The 19,301-nt window shown below is 35.5% G+C and overlaps 1 protein-coding gene across 1 annotated transcript in view; it reads right to left on the bottom strand.

Annotated features, from left to right (window-relative positions):
- LOC143410600 (rotatin-like) overlaps positions 1–19,301 on the bottom strand; it is a 45,193-nt gene that overhangs the window by 12,558 nt on the left and 13,334 nt on the right. The window contains exons 7-12 of the mRNA XM_076871440.2: positions 16,686–16,823; positions 12,858–13,075; positions 5,411–5,516; positions 4,475–4,572; positions 3,099–3,176; positions 1,612–1,738 (exon numbers count right to left, since the gene is read on the bottom strand). Of these exons, the coding sequence (XP_076727555.1) occupies positions 1,612–1,738; positions 3,099–3,176; positions 4,475–4,572; positions 5,411–5,516; positions 12,858–13,075; positions 16,686–16,823 (765 nt within the window). The remainder of the gene's footprint in view (positions 1–1,611; positions 1,739–3,098; positions 3,177–4,474; positions 4,573–5,410; positions 5,517–12,857; positions 13,076–16,685; positions 16,824–19,301) is intronic.

The following is a 19,301-nucleotide window of genomic DNA, read 5'->3' as shown; positions in this document are numbered from 1 at the left end:
GTAGGCTTGTACATAATCACACCAGAATCAAGACATTATGTAAAATAATTCATAAGAGATGAGTAAACACAAAAAATACAGCAAACTTTCCTGTATTAATAACCTTAGAGCTGTATTAAAATACCACTGTTACCACTAACTGTTACATGAAACTGTCATTACACAATAGAGTTTTGCTCGGAAACAAACCAGACTGAAAAGTAAAATGTTTCTTTTTTAGGTGTAACCTAACCACTTCTAATATTTATTTCAATTTTAAGTATAAAAATGACAAATTATAATTTCAGAAGATTTGTACTGAAGCACAAATTTCTTTTGTTTAACATTTAGCAACTGACTCTTTACTCCTCCTTACTTCCCTAAACCCTAAATTAAAGAGCAAAGGTAAGGTCAAGGAGAACAACCTACAGACCAAAGCTGCCCTTAGAGAGGAGCTGATCTGGCCAGGAGGATGCTGAGCTGGAAGATGCACTGAGAGGAGACTCTCGAGCAGAACAAGGGATGAAGAAAGTGAGCGGCAGCAGAAGGAAGACAAGGACAGTCCTGTACTAGACTCAAATATATAAATGGCAATTCAAGGTTCAAGAGCCTGGAGGCCTGTTTCTACTTGTTCCCACTGGCTGGGCTTCTGAGGCATGGTACTCTAGAGGTGTCAGACCAGTCAAAGGAATAAGCTATCAAGGCATGTAGAAGTGAAAAGATGGGTTCCCACTTGTCCCGCCCCTTCCTGGACAGCCCACGTATTTCGAAACTCCTGAAGGAGGAGTTACATGCTGCCAGATGAAAGCACACACACTTGCCGACCAGACAAACCTCACGTTTCTGACCATAAGCTGTCAGTGGTGCTTCACAGCAAGCTGCCCTGCTTCACTCTCTACAATGTCTGCTTGCCCTCCCTGCTCAAAGTAGCCTTCTCAAAACCTCTTGTCTTTGTTCCCTCTCATAAATAATGAAGAAAGGAAAAATATGGTGAGAAAATCAGAACTACCCACCTAAACCACACCCAGATTCCTGACTCACAGAAGCCAAGAGATAATTACATGACTGTGTGGCACAGGTGCTCGATTTGGGGGTAATTTGATCAGCAGCAATACATAACTAATAAAACTCCCAACATTATTTTTTATCTCCAATGAATTCAACTTCGCCTTAGTTTTTTTACTTGCTTGAATACAGATACCTCAGACTTAACATGACCAAACAGTACTCTTGATTCCTACTTTAAATCCAAGTCAAATCCAGAGCTTTATCATTTTAATAAATGGTACTACTATGCACTCAGGTTCATTTCCCCAAATGAGGCTCAGCCTGGATACCTTTCTTTCCTTTCTACCTTCCACCAGCACATTCTCTTGACTCTTCCTAAACTGTCCAATGACTCTCCCCTGGCGACAAACATATTCCTAAAATATCTGTCTGCTCTACTATAATACCTACAAGCAATCTTGTCTTTGACTAAAAATATATCCTTTATAAGTAGAAGAAATACTTCAAAATATATGTTTTTCCTGTCCACCTTAACATTGATGTAAAGTTAACAACCACAGTAACCAGTATGAAAGCAAGTACTCTATAGTTTATTATCAAAAGGCAACATTGGGTTCTAGTTACCATTTGGAAAATTTGCAGTATAGACATAAAGCAACTGCAAGGCATTCTGCATCAGTGAATCATCCATCAAAAGCCAAGGCCAGAGAGAGTGCAAGACAGGGACAAGATGAGCTTCAAGAGCCACTTCCTGTTGTGGAAAGAAAGTAAGGACAGCCATGAGTCTAAATATACGAAAATACAAAATTAAATTCAAATTCAAAACACTGTCACTAACATAAGATAAAAAATTGAAATCGAATTGGGAATTAGCTCAGTAGGTAGAGTGCTTGCCTTGCATGCACAAGGCCCTGGGTTCAATTTCCAGCACCACACACACAAAAAAAGTTGAATTCATCTTCATTCTCAATAATGAGGAGGGCATAGTGGGTCACACCTGTAATCCCAGTAACTTGGGAGGCTGACAAAGGAGGAGTGTAGCCTCAGCAACTTAGTGAGGCCCTAAGCAACTAAGTGACATTGAATCAAAATAAAAAATAAAAAAAGGGCCGGGGATGTGACTCAGTAACCCTGTGTTTAATTCACAATACCAAAAATAAAAAAAAGGATCCAGCAGACAATCTTGCCATAGAGCTACAGGGCTCTACACATGGCTGCCCTGAGCACAGCCTGGCCTTCAACACCAGGGTGGCCAGGATATGCTAGTCAGAGAAGAAAAGCAGAAAACAGCTTCTATAACATATAAATCATGCAAGAGAGTGGTATGTTCCAACAAGGGGTAACTAACTTAGGTGGTCAATAAATGGTAATTTCTTGTTAAGTAAACATTCTCATCAACTCTGCCCAGTCTCTGTCTTGTCTCTCTCCCTCCATGGTGTGAGTGTGTGTATGTGTGTAATTACTATTTTTGAGCAATTTAAATATGATACAATTCATTCTAAATATTGTTGTGTGAACAAATCTTACATAACACACAGTTTTTACTTCAAAAGTCAATGACCACTGACAGCCTTATAAACACAACCACTTGCACTATATTCTGCCATCTTCTTTACTTATTGATGTCCCATCATAAACATAGATAGCTATAAAAACTTATACAATTTCATAAGACTCCTATAAAATGGCTAAACTTAAGTTTTTATAGGTGTCCTATATGTAAGACTGTGAGACATAATGAATTAAACAGGAATTTGTACTGCCATGTGCACTTATGAGCACATTTTCATAAACATACACACCCTACACAATTTTATGCAGCATCAAATAGACTAGAAGTTATTCCCAGTGTTCAAAGCATAAGCTTTGCAGTTATTCCCAATATTCTTGCCCATGTTTAGAGCTCTCTGTAAGTGTAATACTTTATTCCCATCAGACTACTTCAAAATATAAATTGTTAGTCCTGTCTTATTTAACATAGGTTAAGGAATACATGATCAATGTTAATTTTCTAGATAATGTTTTAATTATCTAGAAAATAAAAACATTTATCTATTTAACTGTTTAATACCAATTCTGCTACCAACATTTTGAAAAGGATCTCTACTTACTTTACATTCTTCATTTTGATAAAGGCAGTTTCTTAGGAGCTGCATGGCAATGCTCAACTCTTTAATAAAACCATCTTCCTGTTTAAACAAGAAGGTAAAAACTGTGAACATAGGAGCATGCTCCACTTTTCATATATAGTAACTCACTCCCTTGTGGATCACAGCACAATGCAGCTGTGCTCTAGTCTTGCCAGACCACCATAACTTTGAGGGGACTGACAAGCTAACGATCTCTGAAAGATGACCACATCTCAAGAAATGCACCCACCACAGAAAAGCTATTTCTGTTCTATCAAGCATGAAGGAACTGGGATGTATAATAGCCTCTATGTTTCATCTCAATAAAGTGAGTCAGGTTCTGACTGATTTTCAATCATATCAGGTGTGGGCTGACTCTCTCAGTGATGGAGTAAGGGCTTTTTGCTAGTGAGGAAAGAGGAAAAGACATAAGAACAGAAAGCGACAAACATGAATCAATCCCCTGCATTCACCAAATTATTAAGTAAAGTTTTGCCTTATTTTCTTACTAGTTATTTCATAGAGGGCTGCTACTATGGTCTTACACACACACACACACACACAGGTATATTTGTACATTTATATATTGATACATATATACATTCATTTTGTGAGTAAGTCTGTGGAACAGATCTTACTGATCATGATTATTATTAACCATAGTTCTTATATAATAATTATGTTATTCTATGTTCACATGAAAATGTAAATTAAACATGAATTAAGCAGACTCAATGCCAGATGAGACATTCAGAAGTCACAGAAGGAGTTAAACAGAGATTAAGAATAGCAGCTTTGCAACCTCTCAGATGTGGAGACAAATTCTGGTCTCATCAACTGCCAGCATGAAGAGTCTGTGCTCATGAGTGTTTGTCTATGAGATAACAAATATAAAATATCTGATAGTGCCTGACATATTGTAAACACTTATTAAATTACATCTATTATAGATCTCACTTAGAGAACTTAGGCTTGCTTTTAAAGACTTTAAGTATTAAAAACCTATCTAGTATAGTATCCTAGTATCATGCAGATGTAGATATCACAAAATACATATTTTATATGTGTAATGTATTATATACATTTTATATATACAATAAGTGTGTATAAATATATATATCCAGAGAGAGCGAGCGAGCACAAAGCTTTACCTAAAGACCTTCAAGTAAGAATTAAGGGAGAAAAAAATGCCCACAATCTCCTAATGTAGAAATGCCATTAATTTACCAGACTGCATTTTTCTTCTAAATCAGACATGCGTTTCAACCTTGCACTCATTTATAGGCATAAGGACACTGCAGAGACGGTCACCGTGTGCATTCATTCCTTTATCCCAGGAGTTTAGGATGCAAAGTCACCTTTTTTTTCAGTACTGCTTTCCCAGGCTGCAGAGAATCGAGGTTCAGTTGTGCATTAATGTGCTTCATCTGCTCCATGCACTTGTCTATGAGATCAGCTGAAAGACAAAATTTGTTAAGTCAAAATATTTCATTTCTAAATAAGTTAAAACCACATATAATCAGAATCTCCAAAACAATTATATTTCTGACCCACTTATTCTAGTGTTTTCAGCAAGAGATAAATAAATATGGGAAAATAGTGGGGGGTGGTGGTAAAAAAACTAAACCTGGAATCCACTTAGTTTTAGTCCTTAGTAAGATAGTCCTCAAACATAATTTATGCTTGAGACTTAAATAATTTGTTTTAGTAGTAAACTGCAATTGACATTAATGAACTTTGTGTTGCTGTTATTCTCTTTCAAATTTTCAACTTTCTTTTCCCTGATTTTCAAATGAGAATTTTCAACTTTAGAGGGGGAAATTTATACAAAAAATACTGGATCCTCTGATGCTCTTTATCATCAAAACAATGGGGGTTTTTTATTTGTTTGTTTTGGGTTTTATTTAGGTACACAGAATGTTTTTATGTACAAACTAATATTTAATTACTATGAAACTGAGTGTTACTTTCATTAGCTTCTCTATTATTTAGATAAATGTTCTAGAGTAAGAATAATTACATATTAAATAAAAATAATTGCATGAAAAATCTTTTTTGTTTTAAAGTAATAATGTTTCCTAGATATCTGTATGGAAGAAACCTAAAAGAAGTGAATGTTTACTGGGTTTGTTTGTGGAAAAAAATCTGGTTTTGTTTTGTATTTTAATGACATTGATATATTATACTATAGAGTACTTCATAGTTTGAATTCAAAGAAAATTAAACTGAGCAAGCAGCAAACCACACAAGTTGGCAGCATGCCACATGAACAGCTGATCTGCCATGTAGATCACCTTTCAGAGCATGTTTCTGGGCTCTTCTGCTGACAGCCAGGAGTGACAGCAACGCATTTGCAGCCACTCTTTTCAGGGTATCTCTGGAGGACTTTCCTTCATAGCACTGCAGAGAATAGAGATCAAAATGGTTTGAAGAAAAATTTAATTTGGAGTAAAACTGTTGTGAATAAAAGGCATTGCCAGGATTCAACTACCGTGTAAACCACTGAAATCTGATGAATCAGTAATATTAGAGAATGCTTGAGAAGGCTGCATAAGTTATTTATAATAGGAAAAGACCAACACTCACTCTCAAAGATTCACCATCTATGGAAAAAAATTTTATTTATTATTAACATATAGCATGGTACTTACTTAAAACACACCAGGGTGTACACATGTGAGCGTGTACTCACACATGCACCACACACATATGGAAACAAGTCCTTGGAAAAGTATTCATCAGTAGAACTGCCATCCAATTCCAATCTTTCTTCTTTTGGGGATACATCCCCTCCTTTCATTCCTATTGGACATATATTTGTATCCTGTGTGATTTGGTTCCTCTGATCTTCCATTTTTATAGTAATATGTACTTGTTTTTAAAAAATCACATAATGTGAGTTTTTTAAAAATTTTGTTTTCAGTTGTCGATGGACCTTTATTTTATTTATTTATATGGGGTGCTGAGTATTGAACATAGTGCCTTGCCCATGCTAGGCAAGTGCTCTACCAATGAGCCACAACCCCAGCCCAATGTGTTTTTTTTTTTAATTTTTAATTTTTTAAGCTTCTACAGAAATGGAAAATCATTTATTATTTTGAAAATGCTAATACTAACATTTTGGTATATATGTCCTTTATACATCTGAATTAGAAAAAAATTCATAACAAAAAATTTCTAACATATACATAAGTAGAGAAACATAATAACAATGCCCCATCCTTTAAAAAAATTTTTTTTTGGCTAAGGATTGTTAAGTAAGTATTAGTATAGCATGTCATCTAATATACAAAACCGATTCTAATGTCTAACACAATTAACAACAATTTCTTGGCATCAACTAATACCCAGATCAAATTTACCTTTTCTCTTTTGTCTTTAAAGTGTCTTTTTGAGCCCTGGCATCATATCTGCAGTCATTTCCTACCTGGAGAGCCTGGCCACCCATTCCCAAGAGTGCCACAGGTGCCCTGCAGTTGCTGCTGTCCCCTCGGATCATTGCACCCCTGCCAAGACCTGATCAGTCGTCCTGCACATGCCCTATACTGAAGACCTGTCTGTTGGTTTCCCTGCAATGACGATTAACTTGCTTTTTCTCCTCTGTATTTTCCATCTGCTGGATGTTTAGCTTTTGAGGCTTGACTAGATTCAGGTTCAACTTTTAGAGGTAAGATCTCACCTGGATATGTATGATCAGGTTTTAAAGGGGTTCATAAATCCAGTTTAAAACTCTAGAAGTTCCTCATTTGCTTTATAAATATTACATATAATTCAAATTCATAATTCTTATATCAATAATTTCTGAAATGATTCAGCATTATAATATCACTAAAATCAAGCTTAAAATTATATGATTTCACATGAAATACAGTACAGTACACTTACAATTCCTGATGAGCCTGTGCTTGGAGACCTAACATGGAGAAACCTGTGCAGTGCCCCCCCCCACCCCCTACCCCCCCCACCCCCAGATCCCCTGCCCCCAGCTTTACCACCAGGGCTAACAAATCCATCTTAAGAACTCCCTTAGGCAGCTGCTTCCAACCAGACAGGTCTCTATGCGATTGATCATTTAAATTTTAAATACCCACACCCAGGGATGCTTGGTAATGACCATTACAAGGGAAAGAAAGTAACCTTAAAAACAAAGGAAAACAAAACAAAAAAACAGGTAGAGAAGTATTATAGGATGATGAATATATGTGGAGTAGGATCATTAGGTTACCTGTGAGAATACTAATTTGTCTATAAAGGTAAATTTCACCTTTAATAGAAAAATTGCACTAAAATACTCATCTTAAATGCATTTATTAGTAATTTCAGAAAAGCCAAATTGATCCCCCCAAATTACTAAACATCAACATATCAAGTAGTTAGGAAAAGAAAAAAAAACAAAACTTTTGAGTGGAATAGTTGTGGGTTTCCACTCCCCCTTAAAACCCTCATTAAAAATGACAATATGGGGATTACACACATGGACTCTTGTGTGGGCCTCAAAAGTCCAGAAATTAGAAAGCAGCAGGATGAATAGAAGTGGGGTGAGACTCAAAAATCCTGAATTGTAAGTGGTGAATGGGCAAGCTGAGTACTGCCCAGTCCAACACTGAATTACTGATGGCAGAGGAAATTTAGCACCAGTCTCCAGGGGAAGTGAAGGAGGTGGAGGAGGATTGTTGGAAAAGTCTCTATGCAGGAGCTCCATTCTCAGGCCCTGCCCACTGCCAACCAATTTCTGTACAGCCAAGCCACTCCTCTTCCTTCGCTCTTGCAAAATCCTGCAGGTTCAGGATTTTCTGGGGAGGATAATTAGAAGCATTCTGCCCTGGCAGAGTAGGTACCTTAGTGGGTTAGGGTATTCCACTGAAACAGGAAGGACCTAGTGAAACTGTACAAATTAAATTCTGAGTCCCCTGCACTTTTCACCACTTTCCTACAAAACACTTAGCAGTTAACTGGGTTTTCACCTCCAGGCAAGAGATCAAAACACTGCTCTAGGAAATGTGATGAGGTCCAGAAGACAACCACAGCATGACCCCTGCGAGTCCCCTTGGACAGTGGAACCTTGACTGACGAGCTCCACTCAGAGGCTCAGGGCTGTCTACACTATATAATCTCCCAGTCTTCAATGGAGCAGATAACCAAGGTAACCAACATCTGGGAAAGCCCCGCACCAGAAAATACAGAGCAAAATAAACAAAGAAAAGGCCAGAAAAGAGAGATTATGTAGGAAGAAGAACACTTAATAGGAGTTCCAAACAAAGTAGAAGAAATGTCAATAAAGAAATTTTTAAAAATATGAATTTATAGATGGAAAGAACCCCCAAGAGAACCTAGCACAGTGGAGAGCAGACCCACTTTATCAGAAAATTGAAGAATACTAGAGAAAAAGAAAGATTCTAACTTCTAGGAAGTGAAACAAGAATCATAATGGCTTCAGAATTGTATACAGCAACACTGAGAGTTAAAGGAAATAAATCATGGCTTTTAAATTCTGAAGTAAATCATTTCTAACTCATAACTCTTACTAGTCAAGCTACACATCAGATATAAGGGTAAAATAAAGACTTTCAGACAGCTACAACTTAAGAAAGACCTCTGCATGCTTTCTCTAGAAGATACAAGTGAACAGAATTTATATAAAAAGGAATGAACCGACCAGGCGAGGACAGAGGGGACAGTACACTGGATGCACTAAACAGGATGCAGAAGACTGCACAAGCAAAGGAATAAAAAACTCCCAGGAACAAGGTGAATGGAGATCCCAGGAAGACCCTGGGCACCAAGCAGGTCCAAAGGATATGGCAGAGATTTCTTCCAGAGGTGAATTCCAAACACACCAAAAGGACATTTGACTGCTGGCAAAGAAGCTTATTAGAAATAGAAAAGCCAACAAGTTGAAATACATACATACATACACACACACACACACACACACACACACACACACACACACACCAGTTATCTTTAAGGAGAACAAAAGCTACGCAATAAAAGAAATACTGTTTTCAGCTTGGTTCAACTGTGTACGAGGTTTGCACAGATGTGATACTGTACCTGCATCTATTCTCTAATGGAGGTTTGGATGTCATTACCAGGGGACTGAGAGGGGAGTCCACTTTGGCTAGGTAGATGAAGAGGGTGTGAAAAGACAGCTTAAGATTCTCCCCTATGATAGGAATTCAGTAGACAAGATCACTCTAAACCTGAGTGATCCAAATAGAGGAACAAATGCATACTGGAGACCCTGAAGGGAAACTACAAAATGATCAGCTAAATGAGGTATAAGTGGTGAACTCTCAGAAAAGGAAAAACAGGCAGGAAGGTAGAAGTCATTTACTCTAGGTTAAAACCTGTGGAACTATTTGGTGCTCTAAAATGCGTACTTGGTAAAAACCAACATGAAAGCAAAAAACCAAAACAACCAAACAGGACTGATCTACAGTAAATCTATCTACTTTTCAACATATGCTAAAAAAAAAAGATAAAAGGAAATTATTTAAATAATGTTGTTTTTCATGCTGAAAAGCAGTCTAAGCATGTGCATATGACACAGCTGGATGTGAGAAACGACAGGCAGGAAAGCTGAGGACAAGCCCCAGTGATAGGCATTGGCTACTGCACTATTGGGATGCCCAAAAAGAAGAAAGCTAAACCAAGGAAATTCAGAATAAGAAATAATTCATCTTTTTATCAATCACTGGAAGAATGAAAATAAAAAGACTCAATGACTTTTTTTTAAGTTTATGTTTTTATATTAATCCCTTCTGTGCATTAAGTGATCTAGAATATTATAGATCAAGTGTTATCTTTATTTCTTTTCTTGTGTCTTTCTTTCTTTCTGAAAGATACTTAACATAAAGAACAGACTTTTTTTTGGGGGGGTGGTGCTGGGAATTGAACCCAGGGCCTTGTTCACATAAGGCAAGCACTCTACCAACTAAGCTATATCACTGGCCCACAAACAGACTTTTTAATTGTAGTGAACATTAACACAGAAGTATCCCAACTATATAAGCCAACTCTTCAGCAGATTTACTCTTGAAATTCACCATTCACTAAACACAAGTACGATAAATATTTCTTAAAATGTGACATGAGAATTCATTGTTTCCTGGCTTTACTATACTTAGATATCAGATTAATAAAATAAGCAAAATTAATTCAATATATCCATCACAGGCAAAACCTGTGAGATTGTAATTAATCTTTATTATCTACAGGTATTTCCAAATGAAACCTATTGAGAATCTCTATAGAGAAGGTCAAACTCCATTATTTCAAATGTGTTTAATATTTAATGGGCCAAAGACAGCTAATAACATAATTGAAAAAATTCAAATTCTGAAACCACCTCAAAATAGAGTTATGAAAAAATAAATACAAAATTATGATCTAAGTGTGCATAATTTCAATATAAATCAATTATGGTACTTTGCTGTAAAGCAGTCTTTTAAAAGCTATTCTGCTAAGATATTTTAATTAAACCTCAAAACTAATTTATTAGGAGGATGCAGAATTTTAGAGGCAGCTGAAATTTAACCAGTTTTGTAGTACAATCCTCTTATTTTGCATTTGAAGAACCAAATCACAAGATGTTGCCTAAGGTTCACTCTAATATTTTTTTTGAGCATGTCTTTATATAAAATTTAAATCTATCTTTGAAGAATATCAATTTTAGAATACTATTTCTTCAGATAATTTAAAGAGTACAGTTTGCTTTGCTACATCTAATACCTGGCACAACTCATAACCTACATAAGCACAGTATGATACATGCTTTACTTATGATAATATGCTAATGTTTAATGTATTCTGATAATATTTTAATTCACTTATCATTGTTCTATAGGGCAAAGAAAACACAGTGGTTATAGCTTAATAGGACCATTAATAACTTCCTGCCTTACATTAAGCACACATTTTCTCAATAGTGTATCATAGGTACAATTCCTCTCTTCACGCTGTCTTAATTTATCTGTGCCTTTCCATCTAACTGATGCTATGGGTTCATATTTACTTTTTTTTTTAAAGAGTGAAACAAGTAGGATTTATTTAAGTATGAAGGAAAAAACAGAACTCTTACAGGGCAAAGCAGACCCAATAACAGATTGTCCCATATTTACACAAAAAAAGAAGGGTATGATTTACCAGGAAATACGTTTTAAACAAATTGCTATTGTATCTATATTGGCACAGAATGCTGTGTATCTTCTGTGACTTAGAAGAAACTGAAAGGAAAATGAGCTAACCATAGGAAAATCAAGATATCCTATAGCTATAGAGTATCTCATTTTCTTCGGCCAAGAAAGATAACAACGTAAGATTATAAACAATAATTTTTTATGATAAATAATATTACAGAACAGGAGGGAAGAATAAGGGCAAAGCAAATTTCACAAATGCCTCTGGCACCAAGTGTTTCTTAGGTACCCTATTGTTACAAGCTGGCCCATCATCCTATATGGAACCATATATAACATGAGTCTCCTTGAAACATGGTGCCACTAACAATAGAAAATAGTTAAGAAATAAATTATCCCTGGCTTAAAGTCTTGAAATTTCTCCACGCCCAGCAGGACTGGTTGCAAGAGCCAGACAGTATGAGGAACAGCTTCCGGAGCTATTTGGTATGTTGGCGTAGGCAGTGAAGGGAGAGGCCAAGCACACTGTTCTCACAGCACTCTTCTCTGAGGGAAGTCATTTAAATTCCCTGAGGAAGAAAGCATGTTGACAAGAGCAAGGGCCATTCTGCAAGAAAAAAGTGGTGTTCCAGAGCCAAATTAGAAAATTAATAACTAGACTGGATTGCGGGTTAGGGTGAGAAACTTGAGAAGGTGTGAATCTGAGTTTTCTTATAATATTTTTTAAAAATGCAGACTCCAACTCAGTTAATCAAGTCTGTTCTGACAGGGAATGAGATAACTGGAATAACTGGGACCACATCCAGTTTTTGTTCTCAACCAAGAAAAGCTGAGAGGGATAACAGGGAGGTGGTGGTCGCAGGGAAGCTGTTGTCTCCCAGGAGCTTTTTTAAAGAATGCCGCGAGGACCCTTCCCCAGAGATCAGGCTTGTAGAGGAACTGCTGGAGGCAGATGAGAAAATGGGGAAGACTCCTTTTCAGGCTTCTGGTCTATGCTGGAAAGCAAAGAGGACTTTATGAGGCAGGGGAAACTAAGTCCTCTGAGAAGCCCTGTGATACCCTAATAGGATAATCCTAGCTGAACCAGGGAGTCTTCTCCCTTTCTAGCACTTCAACTGAATTTAACATAATCAGGGCTGGTGCTCAAAATGTACAAGTAGCCATGACATAAATATCTTCATGGCCACAACTCTCAGAGGCTGATAAGGATGGAAAATTTCCAAATTCTAAGCAGCAAAGAAACTGCAACAAATTGGCAGACAGAGCAAGCTTTGAGGCTAGATGATGGGGAAACTGAGGCAAATCCTTCAATACACAATTCTACTACCTTTCCACCTTTCAATGAGAAGGAAAAAATCATAAAATCATATAACTATTTAAAAGGAAGATTCTTAATATTAAAAACTCTAGTAATAGTCCTACTTTGAAAAGCAATGAGCAATTTTAAATTAGGATCAATTTTACTTTTGTACTAGACAGTCATAATAAGCTTTAATACTTTAATTCAAATAATTGAAAAAAATTTTTAACAAGACCCAGAGAGATAGTCAATTCATTTAAACACTAAATACACTTTAAGAAAAATCAAGAAGTCACACACCTGAAGAATTACTTCATTAAGTCTATCTGGAGACTTCTGGTTGTCCTGAGTTTCATCAAGAAGAGATGTGATGGTTGGAGGAGACAATGAACTTGCTTTGTCTTTGTCCTGGCAGTGCCTTCTTGCCTCCTCAGTCAAGAGAACAGACAGGAAGTGCAAACTGGACGTGTACAGGGCAGGGCATCTGCTGGACAAGCCTACACACTCGCAGAACACATCTAAGAGGGAAAATGATTTTAGATGTAAATATTCAGAATTGGAAAGGAAATAAACCAAATTGATCTGAACAATTAAGTTTATAGCTTTCTTATTTTTAATGATTTAAGGTTATCGATAGCTCAAGTATACCAAGAACTATAATGTTTCAATAGTTAGTATGAAAACATATATAGAATCAAGGAATCTATTCTATTTTTCAGTGTTTGGGTTTTTTATTTACATGAAAAGTGCATGTGTGTATGTGTGGGGTGTGTATCTACAAATGCACATATAGACCATATTTGCTAAGACTCCAAATAAGAGGACTGTATGTACATGAGTATTGAGCCTTTGAACACTATATATATGCAAAGTCTTGAGAAATTTTGAATTTTGATTTCACTACTAAGTTAAAAAAGAATTAGCCTAATTATACTGTGAATAATTTAGAATACCACCTTATAAGTAAGAACGTATTTTTCTGCTTTCAATCAATTTGTTGCCAAAAGACACTTACAAAGAAGATAGTATGCAGTGTCATTATGATGTACAATCACAATAGCAGACGTTAAATAATACTACAGACTCATAGTAATAAAATAGCATGGTATTGGCACCAAAAAAAAATATGAAGACCAATGAAACAGAATAGAAGACAGAGACAAACCCCCTGAATGCAGTTATCTCACACTAGACAAAGATGCTGTAAACATATATTGGAGAAAAGATAGCTTCTTCAACAAATGGTGCTGCGAAAACTAGAAATCTCTATGTATCAGAATGAAATTTAAGCCCTCTCTCTCACCTTGCACAAAACTCAACTCAAAGTGCATCAAGGACCTAGGCATTAGAGACTCTGCACCTACTACAAGAAAATGAAGACCCAACTCCCCATCAGGTAGGCTTAAAAACTGAATTTTTCAAAAAGACTTCTACAGCACAATAAGTACAGTCAAGAATCAATAAATGGGATGATATCAAACTAAAAAAGCTTGTTTACAGCAAAGAAAACAATCAAGAATGTGAAAAGAAAGCCTACAGAATGGGAGAAAATCTTTGTCACCTGCATCTCAGAGCATTAATCTCCAGAATATATAAAGAACTCAAAAAGCTTAATACCAAAAAAGGAAATAACCCAATCAATAGATGCACAAAGAAACTGAACAGACACTTCACAGAAGATATGGTCGGTCAACAAATAAGTGAAAAAAAATTCACCACCTCTAGCAATTAGAGAAATGCAAATTAAAATACATTGAGAATCTACCTCATTGTAGTCTGCATGTCAATTAACAAGAATACAAGTAACAATAAATGCTGGCAAGGATGTGGGGGGAAAAGGTACTCTCATGCATTGTTATTGGGACTACAAATTGGCGCAACCACTCTGGAAAGCAGTAAGGAGAGTTCTCAAAAAACGTGTAGTGGAACTACCATTTGATCCAGTTATCCCACTCCTGGGCATATGCCCAAAAGACTTAAAATCAGCCTACTACAGGGATGCAGCCACATCAATGCTTATAGCAGCTCAGCTATGGAACCAAACTAGGTGCCCTAAAACAGATGACTGGAAAAAGAAAATGTGGTGTATATACACAATGAGATTTTATGAAGTCATAAAAAAGGATGAAATTATGGCATTTGCAAATAAATGGATGGAACTGGAGACTATCATGCTAAGAGAAATAAGCCAATCTAAAAAGACCAAAGGCCAAATGTTCTCTCTGATATGTGGATGCTAACACACAATAAGAGGGGGAGGGCAGAATAGAAGTTCACTGGATTAGAGAAAAGGGAATGAAGGAAAGAGGTGGGCATGGGAGTACAAAAGAGAGTAGAATGAATCGGACATAACTCTCCTATATTCGTATATGAACACACGACCAGTGTATCTCCATATCATGTACAACCACAAGAATGGGATCTAATTAAAGTAAGTTATACTCCATGTATGTGTAATATGTTATAATACCCTTTAGTGTCATGTATATCTAAAAAGAACAAACTTAAAAAGTGAAAAAAATATGACGTGCAAAGGTCTCATAGTATGTCACAAAGAACATGAGTGGTTATGAACTGTTTTGGAAAGAATAAGTAAGCTAAACTCAGAATCAACATTCAAATTAGTAGTCATATTAGATTCTTTTGAGTACTGATTTAGTGTAATCAAAATAACATTGTTGTTTTACAGTAACTTTGTTAATTTGAAAAGTATGAACTTATAATTTTATGATTCATTTTTAGGTTATTTTATATTTATGTCTATGTAAGAATTATAGCCATCAGATTTTCTACCAGTCTGTGTCACACACTTAAGTTTACACAAAATAGAAATCTTTTGAATTTAATGTTTTGATTTTATTACTCCAAAAATAGTGTCAAATAAATAGGGTTAAGTTAAGGGTTAGCAATTTTTTTCTGTAAAGGGCTAGACAGTAAATCTTTTATGCTTTGCAACTCAATATTTTTGTCTCAACTTTTTATTTCAACTACTGAAGCATGAAAAGTGGTCTATGCAATATATAAGTGAACAAATGTGGCTATATTCCAATAAGACTTTATTTTACCAAAATAGGTAGCAGGATAGATTTGGCTAATGGGCTTCCGTACCTGATGTGAGCAGCACTTTGCTTCACAGTGTTGGTGATTCAGGTGGGTAAATTAATTCCCCCTAACAGATGCAAGAGGAGAATCTCAATCTCCAAGTGAAGCAATCTCTTTCAATTTTCATCTCAATAAAACAATTTACAACATCGAGAGCATGGGATGTACCATAAAGGGTACATTATGGTAGACTCAGAACTCCTATATCTAGAAAACTAATAATTCTGTTTCTTACCAAACATATATTTCCTCATAATTCTTACTTCAAAACTACCATTTTCTGTCATTATAATAAAGTTTATAGAATGAACAAATAATAAATGTTTAAAAATCACTCAAATAAATTAGTGACTAACTTTGAAACTTAGAAATCCATTTTAATACCTTTAAATAAGTCATTAAAAAGGTTAACATAAATGTTAGTTATAATCATTTCTTAAGAAATAATAAGATTAGTTATTTAAAAATAAGTATTTGTTTATATTAGTTGGCAACTTTTATATGGAAAACATCTTAAAAAATAATTATACTGTACTCTTGGCATTTTTTGCCATAAAAATAATCCTGATGTTTTGGGAAAAGACAATATTTTTATTGTAACTTCCCAAGTTATCATATGTACAGGATGATATGTGTGAGATTTACCCATATATATATATATATATATATATATATATATATATATATATATATATATATATTGTACTTATGTCAGAAGAGACTGATTTCTATTCAAAAGAAAATCTTATTGTTTTATTTTAATGTTATCATAAGTATCTTCATGAAATCATAGGCTCTTCCTGCTTATTTTTATCCATTTTGAAAAGTGTTTCAGTTTTTCAAAAGTACATTTTTGGAGGGCTCCTCAAGAACACTGCAAATTCCTCAAACCAAGTGCCCTGGTTTCTCTTTCATGGGCCATGCCAAAGTTACTTAATTTTAGAGAATTTACATATCTAATTTGGAGTAAGGATTATCTTCATTTTATTAGCAGAAAGACCCCATGCCTGCAAGAGCCTTTCTTACCCATCATTGCTGCCCAGTGCCTGGCCAGAGCCGAGGTGATAGATGGGTGTGAGACAGCACCAGCTTTCCTCAGGAGTGCAGCCAGAAGGTCAAATAAGTGTGTCCAGGTGTGATAAAAAGCCGACATTAACTCTACATCTACAAAATTAATCAAAACATTTCAAGTTACTAACACAAAGAAGAATAAGAACCTTTCAAAATACAAACTCTCCACACTTTATCACACTTAAAATAAGAGGTAAGTACTTGTCAAGTGAAAATCAATGCAGTTCAGCATTCAGCATTGCCCAGTCCCTTCCCCTCTCTACTGCCTCCTCATGACATCTCCCTTTGCCTTCCTACATCCAAAGACACACTCAACAAGCCCTCTTCTCATTAAAGTACACTAAACAAGATAGGAAGTATGACAAATGGAACATGTCATAATTTTAGAACTACATTTTGGGCACATTATACAAACAAGTCATTGTGGTACTTCTGTAAAAGTCAAGTTTTCTCCTATTTTCTTCATCCTCTCTAGTAGCTTTGTGCAGGTGTGAAAAGGAAAACATAATGTGCCAAAGTCAACACAGAAAAGAAGAATTTCTCTGAAGATTCATGAAGAGTATTATTACCCCATGAAGAAAGCTATAATACAAAAGGCGATTGTGCAGCTTTGCCTGTGGCTAACAATACAGCAATCAACCTTCTAGGTAAGGACACGTTTTCCCATCTCTGCACCTGGGTACATAGAAACTGGACAACAGTGGCTACCTTAGGACTCTGTGCTGTGCCATCAGCAGTATCAGTCACCCTTTCTCAAATTTCACTATAAAACAAACTAAGGACTTATATCTAGGTGTTTTTCATCATCCATGAAATTATCTGGAAATAGCACTTTCCAAGGAGTTAGGTTTAGAGTAACCCCTGGTGTTTCACAACTGTCTTCTCATTGCTAGCTCTCATTACCATTCGAACAAAATATTAATTTCTCATTGTCATTCCAACAAAATATTAATTACACAGATATGCTGTAAATCTGTTTGGGTACTATATGTTTATCTGTACTTTATACCTACAAAGACTTTAAAGTTACAGGTCTTAAGAATGGCAAAATATTTAAGTTTAAAGTTAAGTCAAACAGTAAAAAGCTATTAAGAAAAAAAAAGAAAATTCAGAGGGAATAAAAAGCTATTCTTTTTATTAATTTTATTACTATACATGCTAAATAACTTTTAATGTAATTTATTTACTTATATGAGTTATAACATCTCAAATTATATAAATTAGCAATTCAAATAAGTTTTTATAAATCATTCAAAACTGTGATTTTACCATAAAAATTTAAACACTTAATTTCTTATAGAAAAACATTTTAGTTTTTTTTTTTTTTTACCTTTTGCTAGATACTAAAAAATAATTTAACCAACTACTACTTGTAAACCCAGATAATGTCAGCATTTCTCCTTTCAGAACTTGATATAATTAAATAATAAAATACATATTACTTTTATTTAACTTCCAAAGACCAAGCCACATACAAAAGAGGAACAACAAAAAGCATCTACGAGGCAGCCAATGGCAGTGAAGATGCTCAAACTATCTCTTGCCATGTGACTTTGAGATCAAGCAATCCATCAAAAGTTCTCCAATCAGAGCCATCCATTCGCCACAGCTTTGTAGCTAATTTTGCATACTTCTTGTGCATCTTCCATGAACATCAAGTCAATGCTTCTCAAGAGATATGCAAGAAAATCCAACAAGAGATATTAAATGTAAAATAACAAGATTTTATCAGTAGAGGTGAGCTTTGGCAGTCCACAGTCCACTGTAATATCTAAGATTTTCTTTGTTTCATATCCTTCTCCTAAAAAATCAACCTTAACCCCGTAGGGGTGAGATAATAGCACCTTCTTGAGATTGCATAGTCTAACCTAATAAGCTAAGTTAGGCAATCAACTGGAGCCTGTGAAATTTCAAAGTATGTAGTTACTGCTCCTCAAGCTCTAGGATACTTTTAACACAGATGAGCTGCTGGCTCTGCTGAGTACACTTTCCAGACCTGAAACCAAGCAAATCCACACAATTCAAAGGACTAAATAAGAATGAATTAAATGGCAAGAATAATTATCAAATGATCAATTCTTCATTATACCCTAATATTTAAATATTTTAAATGTTTACTTTGCTAAAGAGCCTACACTGTTAATTTTCTCTATTACTAACCATCACATTCAATTTTTTATCACAGAATATTTTCCAATAATTTAAGAGCTTAGGAAATTTTTTATATTATAAATGCTAAATTGGCTTACATCAGTCATTGCAAATGACTTATTAGTAGGGTATTTGGCTTCAGCCACAGTTTATAAGTGTAATGGTCAACGTGAATTGTCAACTTGACTGGATTAAGAGATGCTAAAGATTAAGAGACTCCTGAGTGCGTCTATGAGGGTGTGCTTAGGAATGACTGGCATGTGGGATAGCGAACTAAAGTAGAGATCTTCCCTAAATGTAGGCAGTAGCATCCAATAGGATGGTGGCTTGGATGGAATAAAAGTAGGAAGAACAAGGAAGCAGCAGAAGAATTGAGCAAACCTCGATTCTTCTTACAAGGGGTTCTTGATTGGTGATGGG

Source organism: Callospermophilus lateralis, chromosome 11, assembly GCF_048772815.1.
Source record: "Callospermophilus lateralis isolate mCalLat2 chromosome 11, mCalLat2.hap1, whole genome shotgun sequence".
In the NCBI taxonomy this organism is placed as follows: domain Eukaryota; kingdom Metazoa; phylum Chordata; class Mammalia; order Rodentia; family Sciuridae; genus Callospermophilus; species Callospermophilus lateralis.
Note: the sequence above shows the minus strand (reverse complement) of the source record. Positions and strands in the feature narration are given on the sequence as shown.